The 21448-nt window shown below is 38.1% G+C and overlaps 1 protein-coding gene across 4 annotated transcripts in view; it reads right to left on the minus strand.

Moving 5' to 3' along the window:
• The window catches only part of LOC145662395 (protein nervous wreck-like), a 554721-nt gene that overhangs the window by 320158 nt on the left and 213115 nt on the right, over window positions 1-21448 (minus strand). For all 4 annotated transcript variants that reach the window (XM_081727930.1, XM_081727929.1, XM_081727928.1 and 1 more), the window contains exon 3: window positions 17904-17949. In XM_081727930.1, the coding sequence (XP_081584056.1) occupies window positions 17904-17949 (46 nt within the window). The remainder of the gene's footprint in view (window positions 1-17903; window positions 17950-21448) is intronic.

Here is a 21448-nt window from a genome sequence, read left to right on the forward strand (position 1 = left end):
CTTCGAAAAAGTTGTATTGGAAACAAAAAAATGAAATATTTCAGTTTAACACCCTACGATTATTATATGTCCTTTAGGCTAAGGAAAACGATGATTTTAAGGAAAGTGAGTGATGATGGAAGATATGCTGCAATATGGAAGTAGGAAGAAAGGGGAGTATTCCGAGAATTCTCACTTACATGATGTTGTCCACGACAAACTTACTTGGCAGGGGATCAAACCAGGGACCCTACACACCAGAGATAACCGCTCTACCCCTGAATCACCCTATATTAGAAACAGACTGAACAAATAAGCAGTTAACTTCACGTATGAGAATCAGTGCATATTCAACTCGAACCAGATTATGAGAAACTTCAATCATTAATAGGGTTTAGTTTTAGAAAAAGTTTGTAAGATATATATATATATATATATATATATATATATATATATATATATATATATAGTGTCGGATCCAGGATATGATCAAGGGAGGGCCTGAACCACAGTTTGCAGCTTTATCCAGTGTGAAGCAGGATTGAAGTCCATTTTATCCAATGTATATCTGAGCGTCAAGGTGGGCTATAGCCCCTATAGCCCCCTTGGATCCGCGCATATATATATATATATATATATATATATATATATATATATATATATATATATATATATATATATATCGTTATTGCTTTTAGTTAAATTTATTGGCCCGCCTAAAGTTTTATTCTTTTCTGTTTGGGCTCATCCTTAAAAAGTTTGCCCATCACTGGTTTACAATATGGTTAATGAAATATAGCCTAAAATTATGATTAACTTCTAAATTTCATTATTTTAAAGTATAATACAGGGTTAGCATCAATGATTCATCGGGTTTCAAACCATTGTTTATTTACAAGTATATGACATACAAAGACGGTGATATATATGAAGAGATAGATACTCTCGCCAAGTTTTCTGGTACATTCTACAAATGTTCAGTGTGTGAACCTTTGATCACGCGGTGCACATCCAAACGGTAATCCAGTTCTGTCCATACGTTCACTAGCATGTTCCCGTCAATGTCCGTCACGCTAGCAGTGATGCGTTCCTGCAGTTCTTGCAGCGCCGTTGACAGTGAAAGGACATAAACTTCGTCGTTAATATAACCCCACAGGAAGAAATCACATGGCGTGAGATCTGGCGACCCGGTGGATACAAAGCTCTCATGCACTCCACGATTTCCTCTGAGACACGTGGGCGCCACATGCTTTTCCCTTCACACGGACAGTATCATGAAGCTGGAGCAAATCAACGCAAAATGCTCTGGTGACCAGGTACAGCTTTTCTGTATCCGCGTACGAATGCATGCTGAACGCTCGTAACCGACGAACACTTCGCATATTCTATACACACAAAAACTTTTCTTCTGCATTGAACCTATCTTGTAAAGTGCCGTCACATCTGCCATTTAGCATGCACGCGAGCCAAGAGAGCTTTTGAAACATGGCGTATGTATTTATCTTTTTATGTATGACCCGTCTGTGTACGTCGTATACTTGTAAATAAACAGTGCTTTGAAACTCGATTAACCATTTAGGCTAACCCTGTATATTGTTTAAAGATGAGACATATATGATTGATACATGAAATCGAGCTAAACAAAATGAGATGCTCGAGGGTAAATATTCATGCGTAGTTTTTGAGAAAATCAAGAGAACCAATTTGTATAACGTTAAAAATATGTCCTTCGTTACCAAAAATAATTTATAGTTCTGCTATATGCGAATTGTTTAGTTATTAACATACTTTACATGTTTTAAAAATGCAATATTAACTATCAAATCGTATCTAGTTGTTTGTCTTTTCTTAATAGTGACACACTTACTCCTAACGGTGACACACATACGACTTGTAACGCGATTTTTTTTAAAAAAAATATTTTTTGAACCAATTTATATAATTATTACCATGTATTGCTATTACTACGTATTCAAACATATATATAATTCACTGTCTTTCTGTAAAAAATTAGCAACATGATCATCGATAGGCAGTCGTTAGATAAGCTTCATTTTCTGACTACACCAGTGGCGTATGACGGTGGTTCAAGCTCTGAAATTTATATAATTTCAGTTGTTTGTAAACAACATGTCTTATTTTTGTACATTTTACTCAAGGGAGGAAGTTAAAACGCTGAAACCTCTCTTGTGTACGCCACTGGTCTAGGCATGATTCAGTGCTTATTTTCAGAAAGAGTTAAACCAGTCAAATTCAAAGTACAGTATGTTCATAATACGCAGAATATGGTTTATGGTCAACAAAAATGATTGTATGAATTATACAAAAGTGGTCGTACACACATGGTGAACAAGCATTGACTTAGAAGAACAGTTTGGATAAAATGTAATTGCAATATACTTTGTACCAGGCTAATCATAGAACATCTATTACATTATTTCAACGTAATCGCTTCCCATCTCTATCTTCTTCTGCCACACATGTAGAAGGCGTCATACACCGTCAACGCGTCAATCTTTGTTGATGTCCCGCTGAAACTGTCATATAACATGGATGATGACTTCTCTTGTGTCGTACTGCTTCCCGCGAACTGGTTTCTTTACTTTGGCGAAAAGGTGGATCATGAAATCCCTGAAAACATTGTTGCGCATTGCGCCCACGTTCCACTTCAATCTTGATCCACGCACGTCTTTTGCCTTTCCGAAACAAATTGTCAAGGCGCTTCCACTTTCAACGCGTGTTGCCGCACAGTACTATTGCTTTTGACTGAATAACACACAGTCGCTATCACTCATCATACGTCATCTCCTTTCATTCTTTTATCAGCTACGGAACTCTTGTAGTGCTGAGACACAACCCTCTGTCGTTACAACAGTGTTGCCACTACTTTTTTCCAACCTATTCAAAATTATTCATGAAAATCATTGAATAACATTGGTTCTCAATTTCACATATGATGCACTAAAAATGTATAAATTCAAAGATGACGGAGATGTTAAAACGGTGCATAGTTTACTATGTACTTTACCAAAACCTTATTTCCAAGATCCAGAAACACATTTTGATTCTTGTAGTACCGGATGGATGGATATCCTAATAATTCTGCAATTAATGTATATCTTCATGTCAGGTCAGCAATATCTCGATTGCTTTGACTTAACTTTTTGCTCTTTCTCATTCTCAGCCAGATTTTTCATTTCTATGTACTTTTCTTCACTAGATGTTGTATTACAATATTTGGTGGGTATATTTCAATCGCAATCTTCTTTTAGGTTTTTTTTTCTTTTACCACTCTCTCCATAGCCAATCACGTGTCTCCTCCATGTCTCATAATGTATCCAATGACTTTGCCTTTTTTCCCTCTAATGTTCCTCAATATGGTCCTCTTTTCTCTTACCATTTCCAATACTCTTTCTTTTGATACCTTATCCACGGATATAATTTTCAATTTCCTTCCTACACTTATCCTTCTATAGCTCTACATTTTGAAGGCTTCTCCGTATTTCCTCTTCTCGTAGAGCACATACCTCACATCCATACAACTCTATACTCCACATGACTCAGTGGTAGAGCGTTTAACTCTGGTGTATGGGGTCTTTGGTTCGATCCCAGCTCGTGCTAAGTGAACTTTATGGTGGACAAACACCGTGTGCGTGGGTTTTCTCGGTGTTCTCCCGTTTCCTTCCACTTTCTTCATTCCACCATTTCATTCATTTCTCATCATCTCCGTCTTCTTTAACCTAGCCGGCATAACCTTGGGACCTAAAACTTATTTTTTTTTATTTTATTTTCTATACTCCACACAAATGACTTCATTAGCCTTTTTGAGTTTATGTCGATGTTTCGAATGCTTTCTTTGTTTGAACTATTCTGGACTTTACATTTTCATCGCACCTACTATTGGTTTTTATTTTATTCCCTAAGTAACATGATTCCTGCATCTCTCCCACAGTTGATCTCCTATTCCAATCTTCATTTTTCTTGTTGTCGGTTTTTCTTGCGCAGCTTGTAACTTTTGCCTTGCTTTTGTTGATTTTCATGCTGAATTTACATCTATCTATTTGTTGCATTCCGTTTAGACCTGCGTCTAACTTTCTCTCACTCTCTGTCAACAGCGTGATATCGTTTATTAATCTAAGTGTGTTATTGCTGGGCTTTCAGTGTTATCGATTTATTTTATTGCTTCTTTAATATTACATAAAATGCAATGAGCATTTTTGTCTGAACCCTTCTGAAATATAACTTCTTCTCTGTCTCTCTTTCTCTCTCTCCTTCTACCTTAATTGTTGTCTTCTGTTCTTTGTATAAATTACATATTATTCTTCAAAATCTTTCAAACATTTTGTTCCATTCTACATTACCAAACACTTTCTCCAAGTCCATAAATGCTTCATAAGTTGCTTTTTTTTTTCACTTGAATTCTTTCATCTATCAATCCTCTTAATGCAAGTATTGTCTCCCGCATTCCTGCATCCTTCTTGAAACCAAACTATATCCTTCCTGCTAGTACTTATTCTATAAATTATTTTTATCATGATTTTTGAAGCATGAGTAAGTAAGATGATCGTTCTGTGATTGTCGCATTTCCTAACACCTACTGTTTTAGTATTGCCACAATCTTGCTCTTCTAGAAGTCTTGAGGCACTTTCTCTTCTTGATAAATATTGTTAAGTAATACATACAATTTGTTCTGAGCTTCCTGCTTTGCACTCTGCACTATTTCTATTTTTATTTAATCTACATCTGAGCCTTTCCCATGATTTAGGTCTTGAAATAGTATGTCGTACTCTGATCCTAATATAAAGTCTCCTATTGCCTCTTCTACTTCCTCTATGTTTTGCAGACCTTCTAATTGCATGTTTTTCACTGTATCTTCAGTTTCAGTCGTGGGTCTTCCTCCTTTATTTTTCAGTGTATTGATTTTTGTTCTTGTTCTTAATTTTCTTTAATCTCTTTCTGTGCTGATATACAGTATTTTCTGTTTCTTCGCATTGTTATCTTGTCCATTCCTCCTTGTCAAGTCTGTATTTTCAAATGATTTTATTTCTTATTCTTTTATATTGATCCCTGGTTCTTGTTATTAACCTTTAATTTCCTTCTTTTATGCTTAATTCTAGAATTTCTTTAGCGAGTCATTCTTTCTCTGCTATTTTCTCTTTGTGATCTAATAACTCCTTCACAGAACTAAATAGGTCAGCGTTTTATGGTTAATTTTCTCCTTTCTTGGTTCTTGTTTTATCTCCCCTATTGTCTTCTTCGTGAAAATTTCTTGAATTTTTTTGTTCTTCAGCTTCAAAATCTTTCATTTTCTTCTTCCCCCTTCCCCATTTCTGTAAAAAATTCGCTCAGTCTTCATTGTTGCACTTCCGCAGACCATGGATTATTCTTTGGCAAGCTTGATGCCAGTGTTGAATGAAATGAGGCATAATGATGTAAATATATTAGAGTCCGCGGTTTGATGAATGGGAAACACTCTGGTATCAAGGACTTCAAAGGACCTTCGCATTACTGATCAACAAGAGAATTTTATGCACATGGCTATTTCGGACCTTACAGCCTCATCACAAACTTCTGTGGAAGAATTCGGAAATGTATATCTAGGGTTACCAATTCTTCCGTATATGGCACCAGTTTTAAGCTTTTCCCGTCTTCCAATTTGATTTAATCCGGGAGCTTATACCTCACATATACGTACGTGGTGTTTTTCGTTGTTCCTCCCTTTCCCCAATTTACTCGAAAACTAGGCGTTTCGCGCTATATGCTCATATGACCTTTTTATGTACTAGTCACGTACAATATATAGGGTGCAACGGAATGTAATGCAAATACTGCGGTAGATGATTGTACGTGATTAGTACATAAAAAGGTCATATGAACATATATCGCGAAAGGTCTAGTTTTCGAGTAAATTGGGGAAAGGGAGGAACAACGAAAAACACGACGTACGTATTCCCCGATTTATTACTAGTAGTACCATTAATGCCTCAGAGGCGTCATTTCAGACTTCGCTTGAGGGATGCGAGAGCACCACCGATATAAAACTTTCACGTTTTGCACTAGTATATTAGTAGACAATCGATTAAAGTATATGTATTCCTGAAATTCTTGGAGGACAATTGCTCCCTCCTGTACCCTGAATGACGCCCCTGTAATGCATACGCAAGTGTACAAATGCAGTGTGAAGGCCTCTGCTGGGTAGGCCTAGATTCTATGCTCCGTACCGAGGAGCGAGACAGATTCCAGATACATGTCCTGTGTGTCAGTTGTGTCAGTAAGTGCAATGAGTGCGGACAGGTCATTGTCGTGTATCACAGTTGCAGTTCGGGGCGTTGAATGGGCGCAATATGGCCACCGTATTCACATATGCAGAATACACATACATAATATTCGTTTATGAGTTCTGCAATGGCAATAGTCATCTGACAGTAAACGAGTACCGGCGTTGATTTTCAAACCGTAAAACACCAAACATCCATGGGTTCACCAACGTGTACTAGTCCGTCAGGGACCATGGCACACTGCCTACTGCTAGATATACTAAGAGGGGTAGAAGGCTGCCTCGTCCGGCACGTCGGCGTATACTGCAATCCGTGAAATGCAGCCCCAAAACAAGTACCAGGTGCATAGCATCTCGACTCGAGGTCGGGTCTGATATGGCAGTATGGAGAACATTACCGGAGAAAGACCTGCATCCATACCATTTTCAACGTGTAAAAGTCTTCATGATGTTGACGACCAGAAACTTGTTACCTTTTGTACATGGGTAACGCACTTAATCCCGATCCACTACCGAAGAGGCTACTTTTACGCGAGATGACATAAATAATATCCACAATTGGCATTATGGGTGTGATACCAATCCGCATGCCACCATCCTCACAAATTTCCTGCACAGACTCTCGGTTAATGAGTGGTATGTGGTAGTGAATGACATACTCAATGGTCCAGTCGTCCTAGACAATAGTCTGAATGGACAGATCTTCCTTCAGTTTCTGGAAACACTACCACCTGTGTTTGAGGACATATCACTAGACATTGGCCAAAACATGTACTCTCATTAATGGTACTACTGGTAATACATCGGTGAATACGTACGTGGTGTTTTTCGTTGTTACTCTCTTTCCCTAATTTACTCGAAAACTGGGCGTTTCGTGATATATGTTCATATGAACTTTTTGTCTTATTTTCATCGTTGTAGTGGTCGCTTTACTGCAATATTTTCTAATATATAGGGTGTTTCAAAACAACAACGACAACGTTTGGGAGATGATTCCTGACACCAAGATAAGGCAAAAAGTATAGACCAATCTGGGTGCACAAATGCTTACTTTCGGAGTTATAGGCTGCCGAAAACATGAAAAATTAACTTTAATGGCCCATGAGAGAGAGTCACGTACAATTACCTACCGCAGTATTTGCATTACCTCCGGTTACATATATATATATATATATATATATATATATATATGGTCTAGGAATTAATTCGTGCGGTTGGTACGCACACATTGAAGCTGTAGTACAAACACAAAATACATAAATACCTTAAGAAAAATATTGTCCATCGCTAGCCACCACTTTCGCCCATCTGTCAGGCAATGTACGGATTCCGTGGCGAAAGAAGTCCTCATCCTTGGAAGCGATCCAGTCAGAGACCCATGTTTCGATATCTTCTGAAGAAGTAAATCGCTGTCCAATCAAATCGTTGTTCATGCAATCGAACAAGTAGTAGTCCGAAGGAGCAACGTCTGGTGAATACGGCGGGTGGGGTAAAACTTCCCATCCGACATTTTCTAAATAGGTTTTGACCGGTTTTGCGACATGTGGGCGAGCGTTATCATGTTGAACAATAAGTTTATCATGTCTGTTCTCCCATTCTGGTCGTGTTCTGGCCAGAGCTTGCTTCAAACGCATTAATTGTCGTCGATAACGTTCTCCATTCATAGTTTCACCCGGTTGCAGCAGCTCATAGTACACCACACCTTTCATATCCCACCATATGCACAGCATAACCTTTGCACAGTGAATATCTCGTCTTGGTTGTGATGGACCTGGTTCACCTGGTTTCACCCAGGCCTTTTTTCGTTTAGGGTTCTCGTAATGGATCCACTTCTCATCACCCGTAATAATTCGATGCAGAAACCACTTTCTGCTCTGTCGTTGAAGCAGCAATTCGCAAATGGTTTTTCGTCTTTCAACGTCTCTGTCTTTCAATTCATGTGGAACCCAATGTGACATCTTTTGAATCATTCCCATGGCTTTCAAGCGTTTGGAGACTGTTGTTTGATCAACGCCTAATGCTGCTGCACGTTGTTCCCGCGTTTGAAACGAATCCTGCTCGAGCAATGCTGTCAATTCTTCGTCTTGAAATTTTTTGGCTGTCCAGCTCGCTCTTGGTCTGCCAAGCCGAAATCACCACTTCTAAACCGTGCAAACCACTTCTGACACGTTCGCTCAGCTAGAGCATGGTCACCATACACTTCCACCAAAATACGATGACTTTCAGTCGTACTTTTCTGCATGTTAAAGTAATGCAGCAGGACACCCCGCAAAAACACTTTATCAGGCACAAATTGCGCCATGTTCACTTAACTACAAACTGGTGTTGTTGACGCTTTAATCCACTGCCCTATACTACGAACGATACGCGATGACAGGGATTTGCAACACATGTGTGGATACACGGAACTGTGGGACGCTCCGTTCGTTGCGCCATCTCTTGTCCAACCGCACGAATTAATTCCTAGACCAAATATATATATATATATATATATATATATATATATATATATATATATATATATATATATATATATATATATATATATATATATATATATATATATATATATATATAATGTTTCAAAACAACATCGACAACGTTTGGGAGGTGATTCCTGATACCAAGATAAAACGAAAAGTATAGAACAACCTGGATGCACTAATGTTTCCTTTAGGAGTTACAGGCTGACGAAAACACGAAAAAAAAACTTTAAATGCCTATAGCTCCAAAACTATGGCACCTACCGTAGTCGGGTCAAGACTTCACTTAGGAACTAGTATGTGTCCTATCTAAATATCCAAGTTTCAGAATCCTGCGGTACTTCCGCAACAGTTTTTATAGAGGTAGTTAGTGAGTACTTCCAATTCTATGCTCGTAGCCAAACTCTCTCTCATGGGCAATTAAAGTTAATTTTTCATGTTTTCGGCAGCCTATAACTCCGAAAGTAAGCATTTGTGCACCCAGATTGGTCTATACTTTTTGCCTTATCTTGGTGTCAGGAATCATCTCCCAAACGTTGTCGTTGTTGTTTTGAAACACCCTATATATTAGAAAATATTGCAGTAAAGCGACCACTACAACGATGAAAATAAGACAAAATCTTAACTCTTGAAGCTTATCTTGCTCATTTTTCGTACAAAGGAAATGAGAAAGTTCCTACAATTACATCTGTTTCGTGTAACAAAAGTTTGAAATCTAATTTTTTTAATTTATGAATTAATAAACATTTTTAGATTTGAAACTTTAGTAAGGCTGTAACAGAATCTCCATTATTTTTACCCCTTCCCAAAAAAGTTCGGAACACATATACCAGTTCGATGTTTTTTCTGGAGCATCGGAAAATTATTTCCTAGTGTCCAAACCACCACGAATCAAAAATTAAATAATAGAAAGCATAGAATTTTAAATGAGTGTCAAGAAGTGTGATTGTGATATACTTGGAGTATATACATATGGTCTATCCAAAAAATATTGAGACTACATCACAAAAAATAAAGATATGTGTATAATGAGTTAAAATTCTTCAAAATAAGAACCTTTTGTGTCAATATAACGTTGCATACAGTCTATTATGCCTCCTGAAAGCATGTAACTGAAATCTTCTTCAGCCACTGTGTCGAAGGTGCTTTCACTCTTTCCCCTGTCTCACAATAGTATCCTTTCAGACTGCATTTCATCCGGAGGAAGAGAAAAAGGTAAGAAGAGGACAAATCTGGACTGTAGGAAAACTTAGAAAGCGTCACCACATTGCATCTCGATTGAAAATCCCTTACGCGTAGTGATATGTGACTCGACGCATTATTGTGGTGAAGAATCCAGGGATGGGTGATCTCCGTTCGGACGCGATTGATCCTTAACATTTTAGTTTCTCAAGAAACTTGACACATTCTTTGTCTTGTTCACCTCAACCATAGGTTGGTGGGCAACATGGAAATTTTAAAACTTTTCTCTTATTGGGAGAGCTGCTTTATAATCTGATAAGGTCTCTTCTTCGTAACTGCATTTAGATATTCTACCCTTGGTCTTCTTCTTCCTGGGTTTACTTCTACCTTTCCCTCTATCAGCATGGTGATTCAATCGGAGTGCCGAATAAGATGACTAAGCATGCTGTTTCTTATTTTTTCTATCATCTTCATGATGTGTCGGCCTTCATTAGCTTCCTTTAGTACGTCTTCATTCCTCTTCCTTTCGGCCCATGATATGCGCAGCATTCTGCACAAACACTAGATTTCAAATACTTCCAGCTCGGATATTTCAACTTTTTCCAATGTCCATGTCTCTGATCCTTAAAGCGCCTCGCTCTATACCAGGGTCTTAATAAATCTTTTACGAACGTCCAACGACACGGCTCTTGAGATTAGCAGTCCTCTTTTCCCATTGAATACTTGTTTAGCTTGCGCTATTCTGGAACTTATGTCTTTTTCATTTCTTCCGCCCGAGGATGTTAAACCTCCTAAATAGGGGAACGCCTTAACGTCTTCGATTTTCTCTCCATCTAACCATACGTTTTCCTCTTCCTGTCCTGCTCTTGTGCACTTTATCACTTTAGTTTTCTTCTTATTTATCTTCATTTTGCATGTATTTTCCAGTTGGTCGTTCAAGATTGAAAGTACTTCCCGCAAGTCCTTTTCGTTCTCCAGTGTAGTTTTAATAACTTTCTGTTTATTACAAAATAAATACAAATATCATTTATAAAAAAAAGTAGTTAACAAGGAGCCAAGAGAATATGATAAGTCATCAATTACCGTTGAGTTAATTTTTCTAGTCCCTGCCTCAATCTAGATTTTTGGATAATTCATATTCTGGCCACACTGTAATTTCTATGAGTGGCAATGCTGAAAATTCTTCCGATTCGTATTTTCGCGTGTAGAATAACATTAGCAGTTATTGTGGTAAGTTACATTTCATTATCTCTTTTCACTTACGAGAAACAGATAAAAGAAAAATAGTTAAGTTTTGTATCATTTTTTGTGGTCTGCTCCCTTAAATGAAAAAACAACGCTTCTAATTCTTCAGGCTCTTCGAATAGTGCGTAAGTAAACCTAAAAGGACACATAGAGTCTGCATATTGTTATCTAGAACTCCTTGAACCAGTTTTCAATGCTGTATTGTTGGTATCACAAGATAGAGACTTGCACGGGCCGGGCTTGGGCGGGCCGGCTCTGTTATTTCTTTGGGCCGGGCTTGGGCGGGCCGGCTCTGTTATTTCTTTGGGCCGGGCTTGGGCTGGCCGGCACTGTTATTTCTTTGGGCCGGGCCGGGCTTGGGCGGGCTGACACTGATTTCTCTTCAGGTCGAGCCGGGCTGGGGCCGATTAATTGCAATTCTTTAATAATTATTGACTTTCGTTAAACGATAATTAGAATAAAGCAAACGTTGAAGAAGTGTGCCCGTGAAAAATGTTACAAAATAAACTTTTAAAATGTATCGGGCCGGGGCCGGGCTTAGGCCAAGAATTTAAAAAAAACTTATCGGGCCGGGCCGGGCTCGGGCCGAAAATCTCCAAAACTTTTCGGGCCCGGGCTGCGCCGGGCCTAGGTACCTTCGGGCTGGGTTGTTCTCGAGCCGAAAAATTCGGCCTGTGCCGGTCTCTATCACAAGAGCTCAAGGGAACAACCTGTTGCACTGGTAACGTTGCTCTTTTATTTACCAGTGTGAAACCCAAACGGCTGGTGCGACTGAAAAAAAAAATCCACCATTTTACATTCAAAAACACTGTATTGCATACAACTTTTCTTCATTCATAACGGAGTTGGGTTATGTTCTCGGACTTCTGATACACCCTATATATACATATATATGTGCCTAATGAATGCTAAAAATGGGAAGAGCTGAAAATAATCAAAAGGAAGAAGAAAAGAACAAAAATACGGATTGGTCTTACTAATTAGGTACCACACTAATTAGGATATCCCCACCTCACGTACTGAGGATTCATGTAGCAAAGGAAAAAAAGAGATTATTTTTTTAAAAAAGAGATTGTTTGCACTAAGGCAACAAGCAAACTGCAAAGGTAGGGGAGAACGGAGGGTACTAACCGGAAAAAGCGAACAGCGTCTGCTTCCTTCATTGGTCACTGTGGCGCTAGTTACGTAAAGTAATAATTCACGAAAATTTAGTTTCTCGATGCACAAGTGCGAGCTAAACATATATATTTATGCATATAAACAGAGGTGTACACTTTTTTCCCATGATTGCCAATGTACTGGCAGTTGGTTCACCGTTCTTCTGTTTCCTAGAAGACGAAGTACTGAGGTTATGCCATTTTTTCTTTGCCAAATATCTTAGTAAATATTCGTATCAAACAGGGATAATAGACAATAACGAAAGAACATTCGGGACAACGCGTGAGTTCTGAGCTATAGCCCGCCGAAAATTTGGCACAGAAATGACCATACCTGGAGACAGAATTGTCCGGTCGAGTTGCGGTCAAAGGAAATATTTTATTGTTGGACCCAGGCGGGCACCCTGAAATTTTTATTGGGAGGGGTCTAAATTTTGTGGGGGTCCAATGCTACAAGCCATTACGTCTATATAGTATTGAACGTATATTATTCTACACTCGAAAAGGCGATAAGGAACTGTAAAATACTTCCACCTACATTTTCATAAAAAATATATAGAACTAGACTTTATAAGAGAAATACAGATGAAGACCCAATTTTCATGCTACATCAATCATTTCCGTGTTAAACATCCCATATAACGTTATACGGGTCCACATCCCGTATAATGTTATTGAGAATGTATATAAATGTATGTTGAGTTACGGAGTTTTTTGGAGGAGAAGATGCGGACCCGGTGAACTACCCCTGGGTACGACCCTGGTTCAACCCGTATATTCCATTAATGCAAAAGTGGAACGGAGACAGAGGTGACGCAAAGGTACCCTCACAGAAAACTATAATATTTAGCTTGTCTTATGTGAAAATACGTGGACCAATAGCTTAATGTGGGATTCAAAACACATGAGCTTCCGCTTGAAATCAAACCCGGGTCTCCCACACCAAGAATGCGTACGTTGGAGGCATCATGACCTTGAACAAGGTTTTCAGTGATGATAGACAAAGACAAGAGACTCAATCTGAGAAACGGAACAGTTTTCCAGAAATGGGTCGTTTCCGATTATAGCCCGCTAAAAAATTTTCAAAATTATACATAAATAACCAATAATAACTGGAGATGAAATTTGATAAAGATCTGGTCAGAGGACATATTTCGTTGTTGGACCTGTATATTCCATTATTGTAAAAATGAATGCGGAACAGAATGGGCAAGAGTGTCCCAACAGTGAAGTAGGATATTTCTGGGTTTGCATACCACTTTTGCTTTGTTTCACTTTGTCATCATTATGTGATGCTTTTCTTGCGGGGGAGCTGTTCGGCCCGTGAATATATGAGCCTGAGTCCTAATAAAAGCTGTAAGAAACAAAGAGGAAACGCAGATATTGTAAACGGTATTAGTTTAACCACTACTGAAGATGTGTAGAGCGCAATGTCAGGCTATACTCGTGGGACATTAACCCTTTTACGATTTCCACTTTTTGAGGTAAATTTTAGACTTTCAGTCAAGTAACTACTGCGTTCTTACTGTTTATCGTAGGATCATGACTCATACCTTGTTGTTTATACGATAGAGCGTACGTTCCAATGGTACCACTCGCTTGTCCTGTATTATATACAGAAACGAGAAAATCGGGTGAGACTGAGAGATTATTCGAAAAAAAAAATTTTTCGAAAATTTTGCCGGGCCAGGGTTCACGTAGAGATCTGAATTTTCTAGAAAAGAATACACCGTTATGTGCATAATACGTGTGTAAAATTTCAATCTTGTATCTTGAAAACTAAGGTCGGGAGATATTCTTGAAAGTCTGAAGGTGACCCATTTTTTAAATATATATGTATAAATATATAATATAAAAATACTTCAAAAATGCACTGTCTCATTACTATTTGACTTAGAGTCATTATTCAAATGCCACTTTCTTTAGTATAACGAGCCCTTTCCAACGGTATGAGTTACATATGCGAATCTTACACTTGAACCGGAAACTTCGGGAAAACCCGGATTTTTTAAAAATCACTTCAAAACACTTTGCCACTCTGGCCCGGGCCTGGGTTCACGTAAAGATCTTATAATTTTATTTTTAAAAAATTACGTTGTTATATATGTTAAAGTTTCAATCTTGTATCGTGAAACCAAAGGGCAGAAATATTGTTGAAAGTCTGAGGATGTGTTGGTAATCCCATGGGTAATCCCGAAATACTGTTGTATCGTTGGAATATCCCCTCATACTGGAAGCATCCCGTATTGGTAAATAAAACCTTGTGCTTCAGCACAAACACCAGTAAAGCAGCCGGCGGATAGTCACACCGATTGAATACGAAGAGATATGAAGAAGACCCCTTCAACCCCCCTCTCCACAGGCTCCACCTACAAAGACTGGCTATATAAACAGGACACTTCAAGGCACAAGACATCAGATGGTAATCGGTCATGTCCTCGTATCTCTCTAAGCTGCAACGGGCAGGAGATACTAAACCCACCTTTCAGTTGCAATGAGTAAGAGGTATTCTCTCCCATCTCCGAGTTGTAACGGGCAAGTTGTATTCTCATCTATCTCCAAGCTGCAAGGGACAGGAGATATTAACCCTATCTCTAAATAGCAACGGACAAGAGATTCCTTTAGAACCATCTCCAATGGGCAGGACCATTCTTAATCAACAAACATTGAACCTTCGAGCTGCAACGAGTAGGAGGTCCAATTATAGAAGGAAGAACTTTTAGAGACTTACTTACTTCCAATCTTGTGTACAAACTATATAAACAACTTTTATAATAGGGTCAATCCATCTGAAGGGGTCCAAAGATGGAGAAAATGGTTGTTCGACCGTCTCTGAAAATTATAGAAATTGGAATGTGATGAACCTTGTGTATCAGTTCAACACTCACGTTGTAGTATGGACGCGTACAAGTGTTCCTAAATGGCAGCCATCTTCGTTGTCGGTGGAGTGCCATTTTTACATTTGCCAGCGTTTACGAAAACTACAGTTGTTCAGGACGTACGAATCAGACGAACACCAAACAAAAACGAATGTTTACAGGAGAGATTGAGGTACACGAAGAACATATACTCTTGCTTCTAAATAAATATACATGGTTGCAAACCAATATATGAAATCACCAGAAAAAGTACAAAAAATTACATTTTTAAAGGGGCTGTAAGTTGGAATGGCACAAAGTGGGGGTTCTGTGCTGAGTACTATAGCATGTAAAGAGTCTGCAGAAATATCTACACCTATGATATTAATGACACCATATATTTATGGGGGTCCGAAAGTTAAAGTTTGTGATTTTGATGACATGTTTGGGGCGCAATATCTCAGGAGGGCAAAGTGTTAAAAATTGCTGTTTAGGCCACAAAGTAATTCTGTATGTGAAAAAACTACTGCAGAAAAATCATGACTGATATTACATGGAGAAAAAAGTAAGGACATGGTAAAAACAGGAAGAAAGCAGGTGTGTGATGATGGTCGTAGCCCGGAAAAAATTAAATGTTTTGATATGTTTCATGCTAGATCTCAAGAACTAGGCATGGGTCAGCAATTAGGTCCGCTTTTGTTTGTGTTCAGTTGTGCAAAAGGTTGCGAGTGGCGTTTGTTCCATCTTTCTAGCTCCATGATCCTTGCCACGCCTATATGGTAAGGGCGTTTAGCTCCTCCTTACACCCACGACACTCATCGTTGAACTGAACTGCGGTATTAAGGCACTTAATGCATCAGCAAAATATCATTGAAATCCAATCCTAGTTACGGAAGTTAATGTGTTCACAAGATTGAGTTATACTTATCCTATCCTGCTGAAAATGGCGTATTTGTGGAGAATATTTAAAATTATTGTTGTTTCCCTTCTCTTCTAAGCATTACAGTAACAGCTTTTACTAACTGTAATTACAAGTTCTCGCAATTACACGATTTAAGCAGTGTGCAAACTTCAGCAATGTTTATCGTTCCTCCGGAACGGTTTGAGATATCGAAGTGCCGTAAACGGCAAAATAATTTACATATCCATTACAAACCATACAGGTAACTAGATATGATACTCATCTCGGTACTTTTTCGAAATAAAGGCTTCCAAAAATAATAAAATTTTCAAGCCCTGGTAACTTCGTACCTATTCATTCAAAACAAGTCATACTATGACAATGGTATCCAACGCTCAAGTACTTTCGATGTGCATTATCCTGTGCACTTCCTCATGCTATATTTGCATTAGAGGCTTCCAAACTTTGGATGTTTGTGATACTATAACACAATAATGTTTGCAATACTGAATACTAAAAGTGGTATTTTTAGTTTACGTTTTACACGTTGATTTGAAATATGTAATAATCTGACGTAATGCCATTTGAAAAAAAAAATATATAATTTTATATTGGGTTGGCAACACTATTTGTTGGGTCTTTCTGTTTAATACATACAAAGATGTTTCCCACTTTATAGTTGCTTCGTGCAAAGTTTCGCTTTTCTCTCTCTTTTCATTTGTCCGTTATAGTGAGTGGTCAAGATTTGTCCACCCTGTGGGACACGGTGGCTCAGTGGTAGAGCGTTCACTGGAACTATTTCAGAATTGGAGATGAACAACAATCAAAAGTGCGGAATTGGAATATTCATCATCAGAATCTACCAGGTATGTATTAGAAAAGTTTGTTTGTGCTTGGCTTTTCACAGTGCATAAGACAATTCGCTAACAGACACTTAAATTCACACTCTAAATTAAAATCTATTAAAACTCTTTTGATTTATGAGATTTCGTTGTTATAAAAACAACAAAAACAACCCTTAGAACTAGTAGAAATCTCATATTTCAACATGGTGAAGGCTCGTTGTGTATCTTGACCCATAACGAAGCTGATCTATGACCCCGGACTTTTGATACACCCGGTAGAGTGAGATATCTTTATTACGCTTCAGGTGCGCTAATCTTTGACCATCATTACCCAAGCTTTATCACGCATCACATATTCAGAAATCCGCATTCCACATAAAACATGTCTGCTATCTCACTGAAAAGGAATTTGGTTGATTGATGGAAAGTTAACTTAATCTCTTCAAGTTATAAAAGGCAGAATCTGCTTCGTAAAGTGAGTTCCAATTGCAAGCCACTACTTCAATTTATTCAATGAATGGTCACTAGGGTTTTTGCCAGTGGACGACCCATGGACATGGAAATCCTCATGTCCACTTATGCCCCGGAAACCGGACCTTCTTGAGGGAATTCTGTAGCTTGAGGGGCAGTTTCTAGACATCCATATTGTCCCATGCCAGGCACATAGCATTGAAATTCAAGAGAAACTTCTGAATTTTTCCGCTACCCTTAAATTTGTTCTGCGATCCTAAATGCCCAGGAAAGGTATGAGACTTGTGTCACGTGGACATATTGCACTGTGCGGGAAAATATTGTCTTTAAAATAGTTTTATTTCAGGATCACTGAAATTCACTGTTTCTCTTTATGAAAGATAATGAGATGCAGTTAGTTAATCTAGTTAAGCTTTCTACTTAATGAATGAATTAATTTTAATTTTCATTACCACATTACTTTTAACTGAAATAATCGAAAAAATAGTTGAATGCATTTACTTACCTCTGCATATGTCTTTTCAATAGCTGACCTCTTGTTCGTGAAATTCCTGCAACAAAATAGAGAAGATGAATTAATTATAATCAAATTTTAAATTAATTATAATTATCATTATGTCAGTGTGTAGTACAAGGACGTACCTCATTTAGGATAACTGCCTTAATATTAAATTTTTGCACGGGACAACAATGTTGCACAAAAATTGGCTAACAACCCAGGACAGATCTAGGCTACAAAAAAATTTTCATGATGTGAATCAAATTTTGATTTATTTTACATTTACATGTGAAACTCGATGAATACATGTGAGTGTTTTGCGCTTGTTCAACTCTAAGGAGCATATTTAGGGGCACGGTGGCTCAGTGATAGGCCGCTTGCCTCTGGTGTGTGAGGTGCCTGGCCCGGTCCAAGGCCAAGTAAGTTTGTGATGGACAACATTATGTCCCTTCGGTTTCCTCCCACTTTCTTATTCCACCAAGTCTTCCATCATCATTCACTTGCCTTAATCATGGTCTCTCTTAGCCTAATAGGCATAGTCGAGTGACGTTAAACTGAAATATTTCATTTATATAAAGAACATACTTCTCTCAATAGTAGTACAATCTCCGGCAGCGATTAGAAAACATCAAGTTACTCTTAAAGCAGCGAATTTACTGGGATTAAATCATTGCTTGTGACAGCTCTTTGCTTTCCTTTTTTAATTAATTTTCTTTCTCCTGTGTATAATTTTCCACATTCCTGTACCGTTGTTAGGTGTGTTTATGGTTAGAGATATATCCCACGAGTCAATACATTCCTTCGAGCAACCATTTGATTTAACTGAACACTGCTTCCATTTTGTGGTTTATGCAACATTGAGATCACAAGGAAAATTTTATTTGCTATTATAATGCGACCTTAATGATAACTTTTTCTCTAGTTTTGAATCTCTATTAAGGATTGAACCGAAATGGTACGTGCTTGAAATATATAGAACATTCCTCTGCTACTGTAGAACACATACATCTATTTTTAAAAAGTAAAGTTAAAGAAGGTTTTGTGGAAAAGTATGAATTTGGTTTTAAAATTAGACTATTTGTTTCGTTTACTGAAGTTTAACGTCCTTTTCCAGCAACGAGGTTATATAACATAGGGACCTGCAATTTAAGATGGAATCGGTTAGAGAGAGCAACGTAGGGTAAATTAGATTCGGATTGGACTCCCACTATCGGTTTATTATAAAATTTTCTAATAAAAATATAACAGTATTTACAGAAATATTATAATGTAACTTTCTCTATTGTGAGGTAGAGAAAAGGTGGCCCAAGACTGTGCAGCCTTATGGCAGAATCTCTACAGAGCACCGAAGCAAGCTAAGTAGAGTGGAGTAGGAAATCTGAGTGCTCCGAAGCAAGTAGTGAGGGAGTTAAAAGTCACAGAGCCCCGAAGCAGGCTAAGCGACTGAGGTTGGGATCCTGACAAAGCTTCGTTCAAGCTAAGGCGTGAGGAAGGAAATCCTTGAGTTCCGCAGCAAACTTGAGGCTTTGAGGTTGGGTTTCGTCTAGAGCTCCAGGCAAGCTAGAGGAGAGTCACCAATTGTTGACTGGTAGCTCTCCACTGAATCCTCTTCGTTATATAGGCGTTCCGAGTGGCGGTGGCGTTGCTGCTCCCGTGTCGTCATGTGACTGTAGGTGGTGCTGGTGGTCTGTAGTGTGCTTCTTGTAGTAATCCAACGTGAGGTATAGTACTCCATCGTAAAATACAGTAGTTGTTGTTTACAAACAGGAGCACGAGGTACATTACAATAGAATTAGAGTGTTGTTGATTAGCAAGAATATATTGTTTTGGGGAAGAATATTGGATTCTTTTCTTCTTATATTATCATTAATTTTTAATGTTTGCAAAGCTCAAATATGGTAGAATCAGAATTATATTTGAGGCCATTTTAAAAGTAAGAGATCGAATAAAAATACTGTATAGGGCCTGGGAGACAACGACCTTCTTTTCCTAGAAATAAACATAAAACATAATAAGTAGTGGTGCCACGTACACACCACGTAAAAAGTTTTATTTCTATGGCATGCTATTCTTTAAATTGATACTGAAACCGAAAGTGTATTAGAATGGTACCACTTCCGATTTTAGTAGAGAGATTACAGTGGAGATGGAATATTTTCTTTGAACGCTTAATTGATTGCAGAAAACCATTTCTCACTGCTACTACTGCTTTTACTTTATAACGAACAACATTAGAACCGGAAGTGGTTGATTAGAACCGGAAGTGGTTGATTTATGTCACTTTTGATTTGCACAGAGAGTTCAGAAAGGTGGCATATTTCCTTAGAATGGTAAATCGATTCCCTTAAAAAAACCTTCTCGCTACCTTTTTTTTAATCGTCTTTGCTCTACGTAGATCAATATTCAAACTAGGAGTTGTATCGAATTTCTATTACTTTAGTTTCAGCAAAGAGTTAAGAATGATTAAATGTATTCTTGAGGCGCTTAATCGATTGCAGGAAAAGGGGACGAGGTGGCTCAGTGATAGAGCGTTCACCTCCGGTGCTTTGGGTCCCTGGTTCGATCCCAGTTCGCACCCTGTGGACTTTGTGGTGGACAAACACCGTGCTGGTTGGATTTCTCGGGGTTGTCCCGTTTCCTCCCAGTTTCTTCATTCTACCATTTCATTCATATCTTATCATCACCGTCTCCTTTAGCCTAACAGACATAAGCGTTGGACGTAAAACTGAAAGATTTCATTTCATTTTTTTGATTGCAGGAAATAGCTTCTCGCTATCTATTACCGTTCTTGGTCTATAGTGAACCGTAAAAAGCGGAAATATTTGATTTTTACCATTTCTGATGGAACCGTAAAAAGCGGAAATATTTGATTTTTACCATTTCTGATGGAACCGTAAAAAGCGGAAATATTTGATTTTTACCATTTCTGATGGAACCGTAAAAAGCGGAAATATTTTATTTTTACCATTTCTGATGGAACCGTAAAAAGCGGAAATATTTGATTTTTATCATTTCTGATGGAACCGTAAAAAGCGGAAATATTTTATTTTTACCATTTCTGATGGAACCGTAAAAAGTGGAAATATTTGATTTTTACCATTTCTGATGGACGGATCACCTTTATCAATGAACTCTTCTAACTTTTGACCTGGTCAAAATTGAAGGGGATCCATTAAAGTTCTTGAGTTCTTGAGTTCTAGTAGTTGAGATTTTTTTTTTTTTTTTGTCTCTTGGACGGACGGATACACGGACACGTGGAGAGTGTGATATAAATGAATTAGGTAAATCAAACCACCTAAAAATTAAAAAAAATAGTAAAAGTATTGTAGAATAAATGTGAATAAAGGTAACATTTAGGAAATATAAAGATAAATAACGTATTGTAAAATTAATCATCATGATTGTCATAAGTATTCTGCCAGTACTATGGGCAGGTCGCTTGCCGCAACTGAGAAGCTTCCATATTCCACGCTCTTCGTTTTCACGCACGATTCTTTTGTTTTCATATAATGCGTTAATTGTAGTCTCCTTCCGCTCTCCCTGTCTTTCCT

This window comes from Thermobia domestica, chromosome 10 (assembly GCF_964235325.1).
Source record: "Thermobia domestica chromosome 10, izTheDome1.hap1.1, whole genome shotgun sequence".
Classification (NCBI taxonomy): domain Eukaryota; kingdom Metazoa; phylum Arthropoda; class Insecta; order Zygentoma; family Lepismatidae; genus Thermobia; species Thermobia domestica.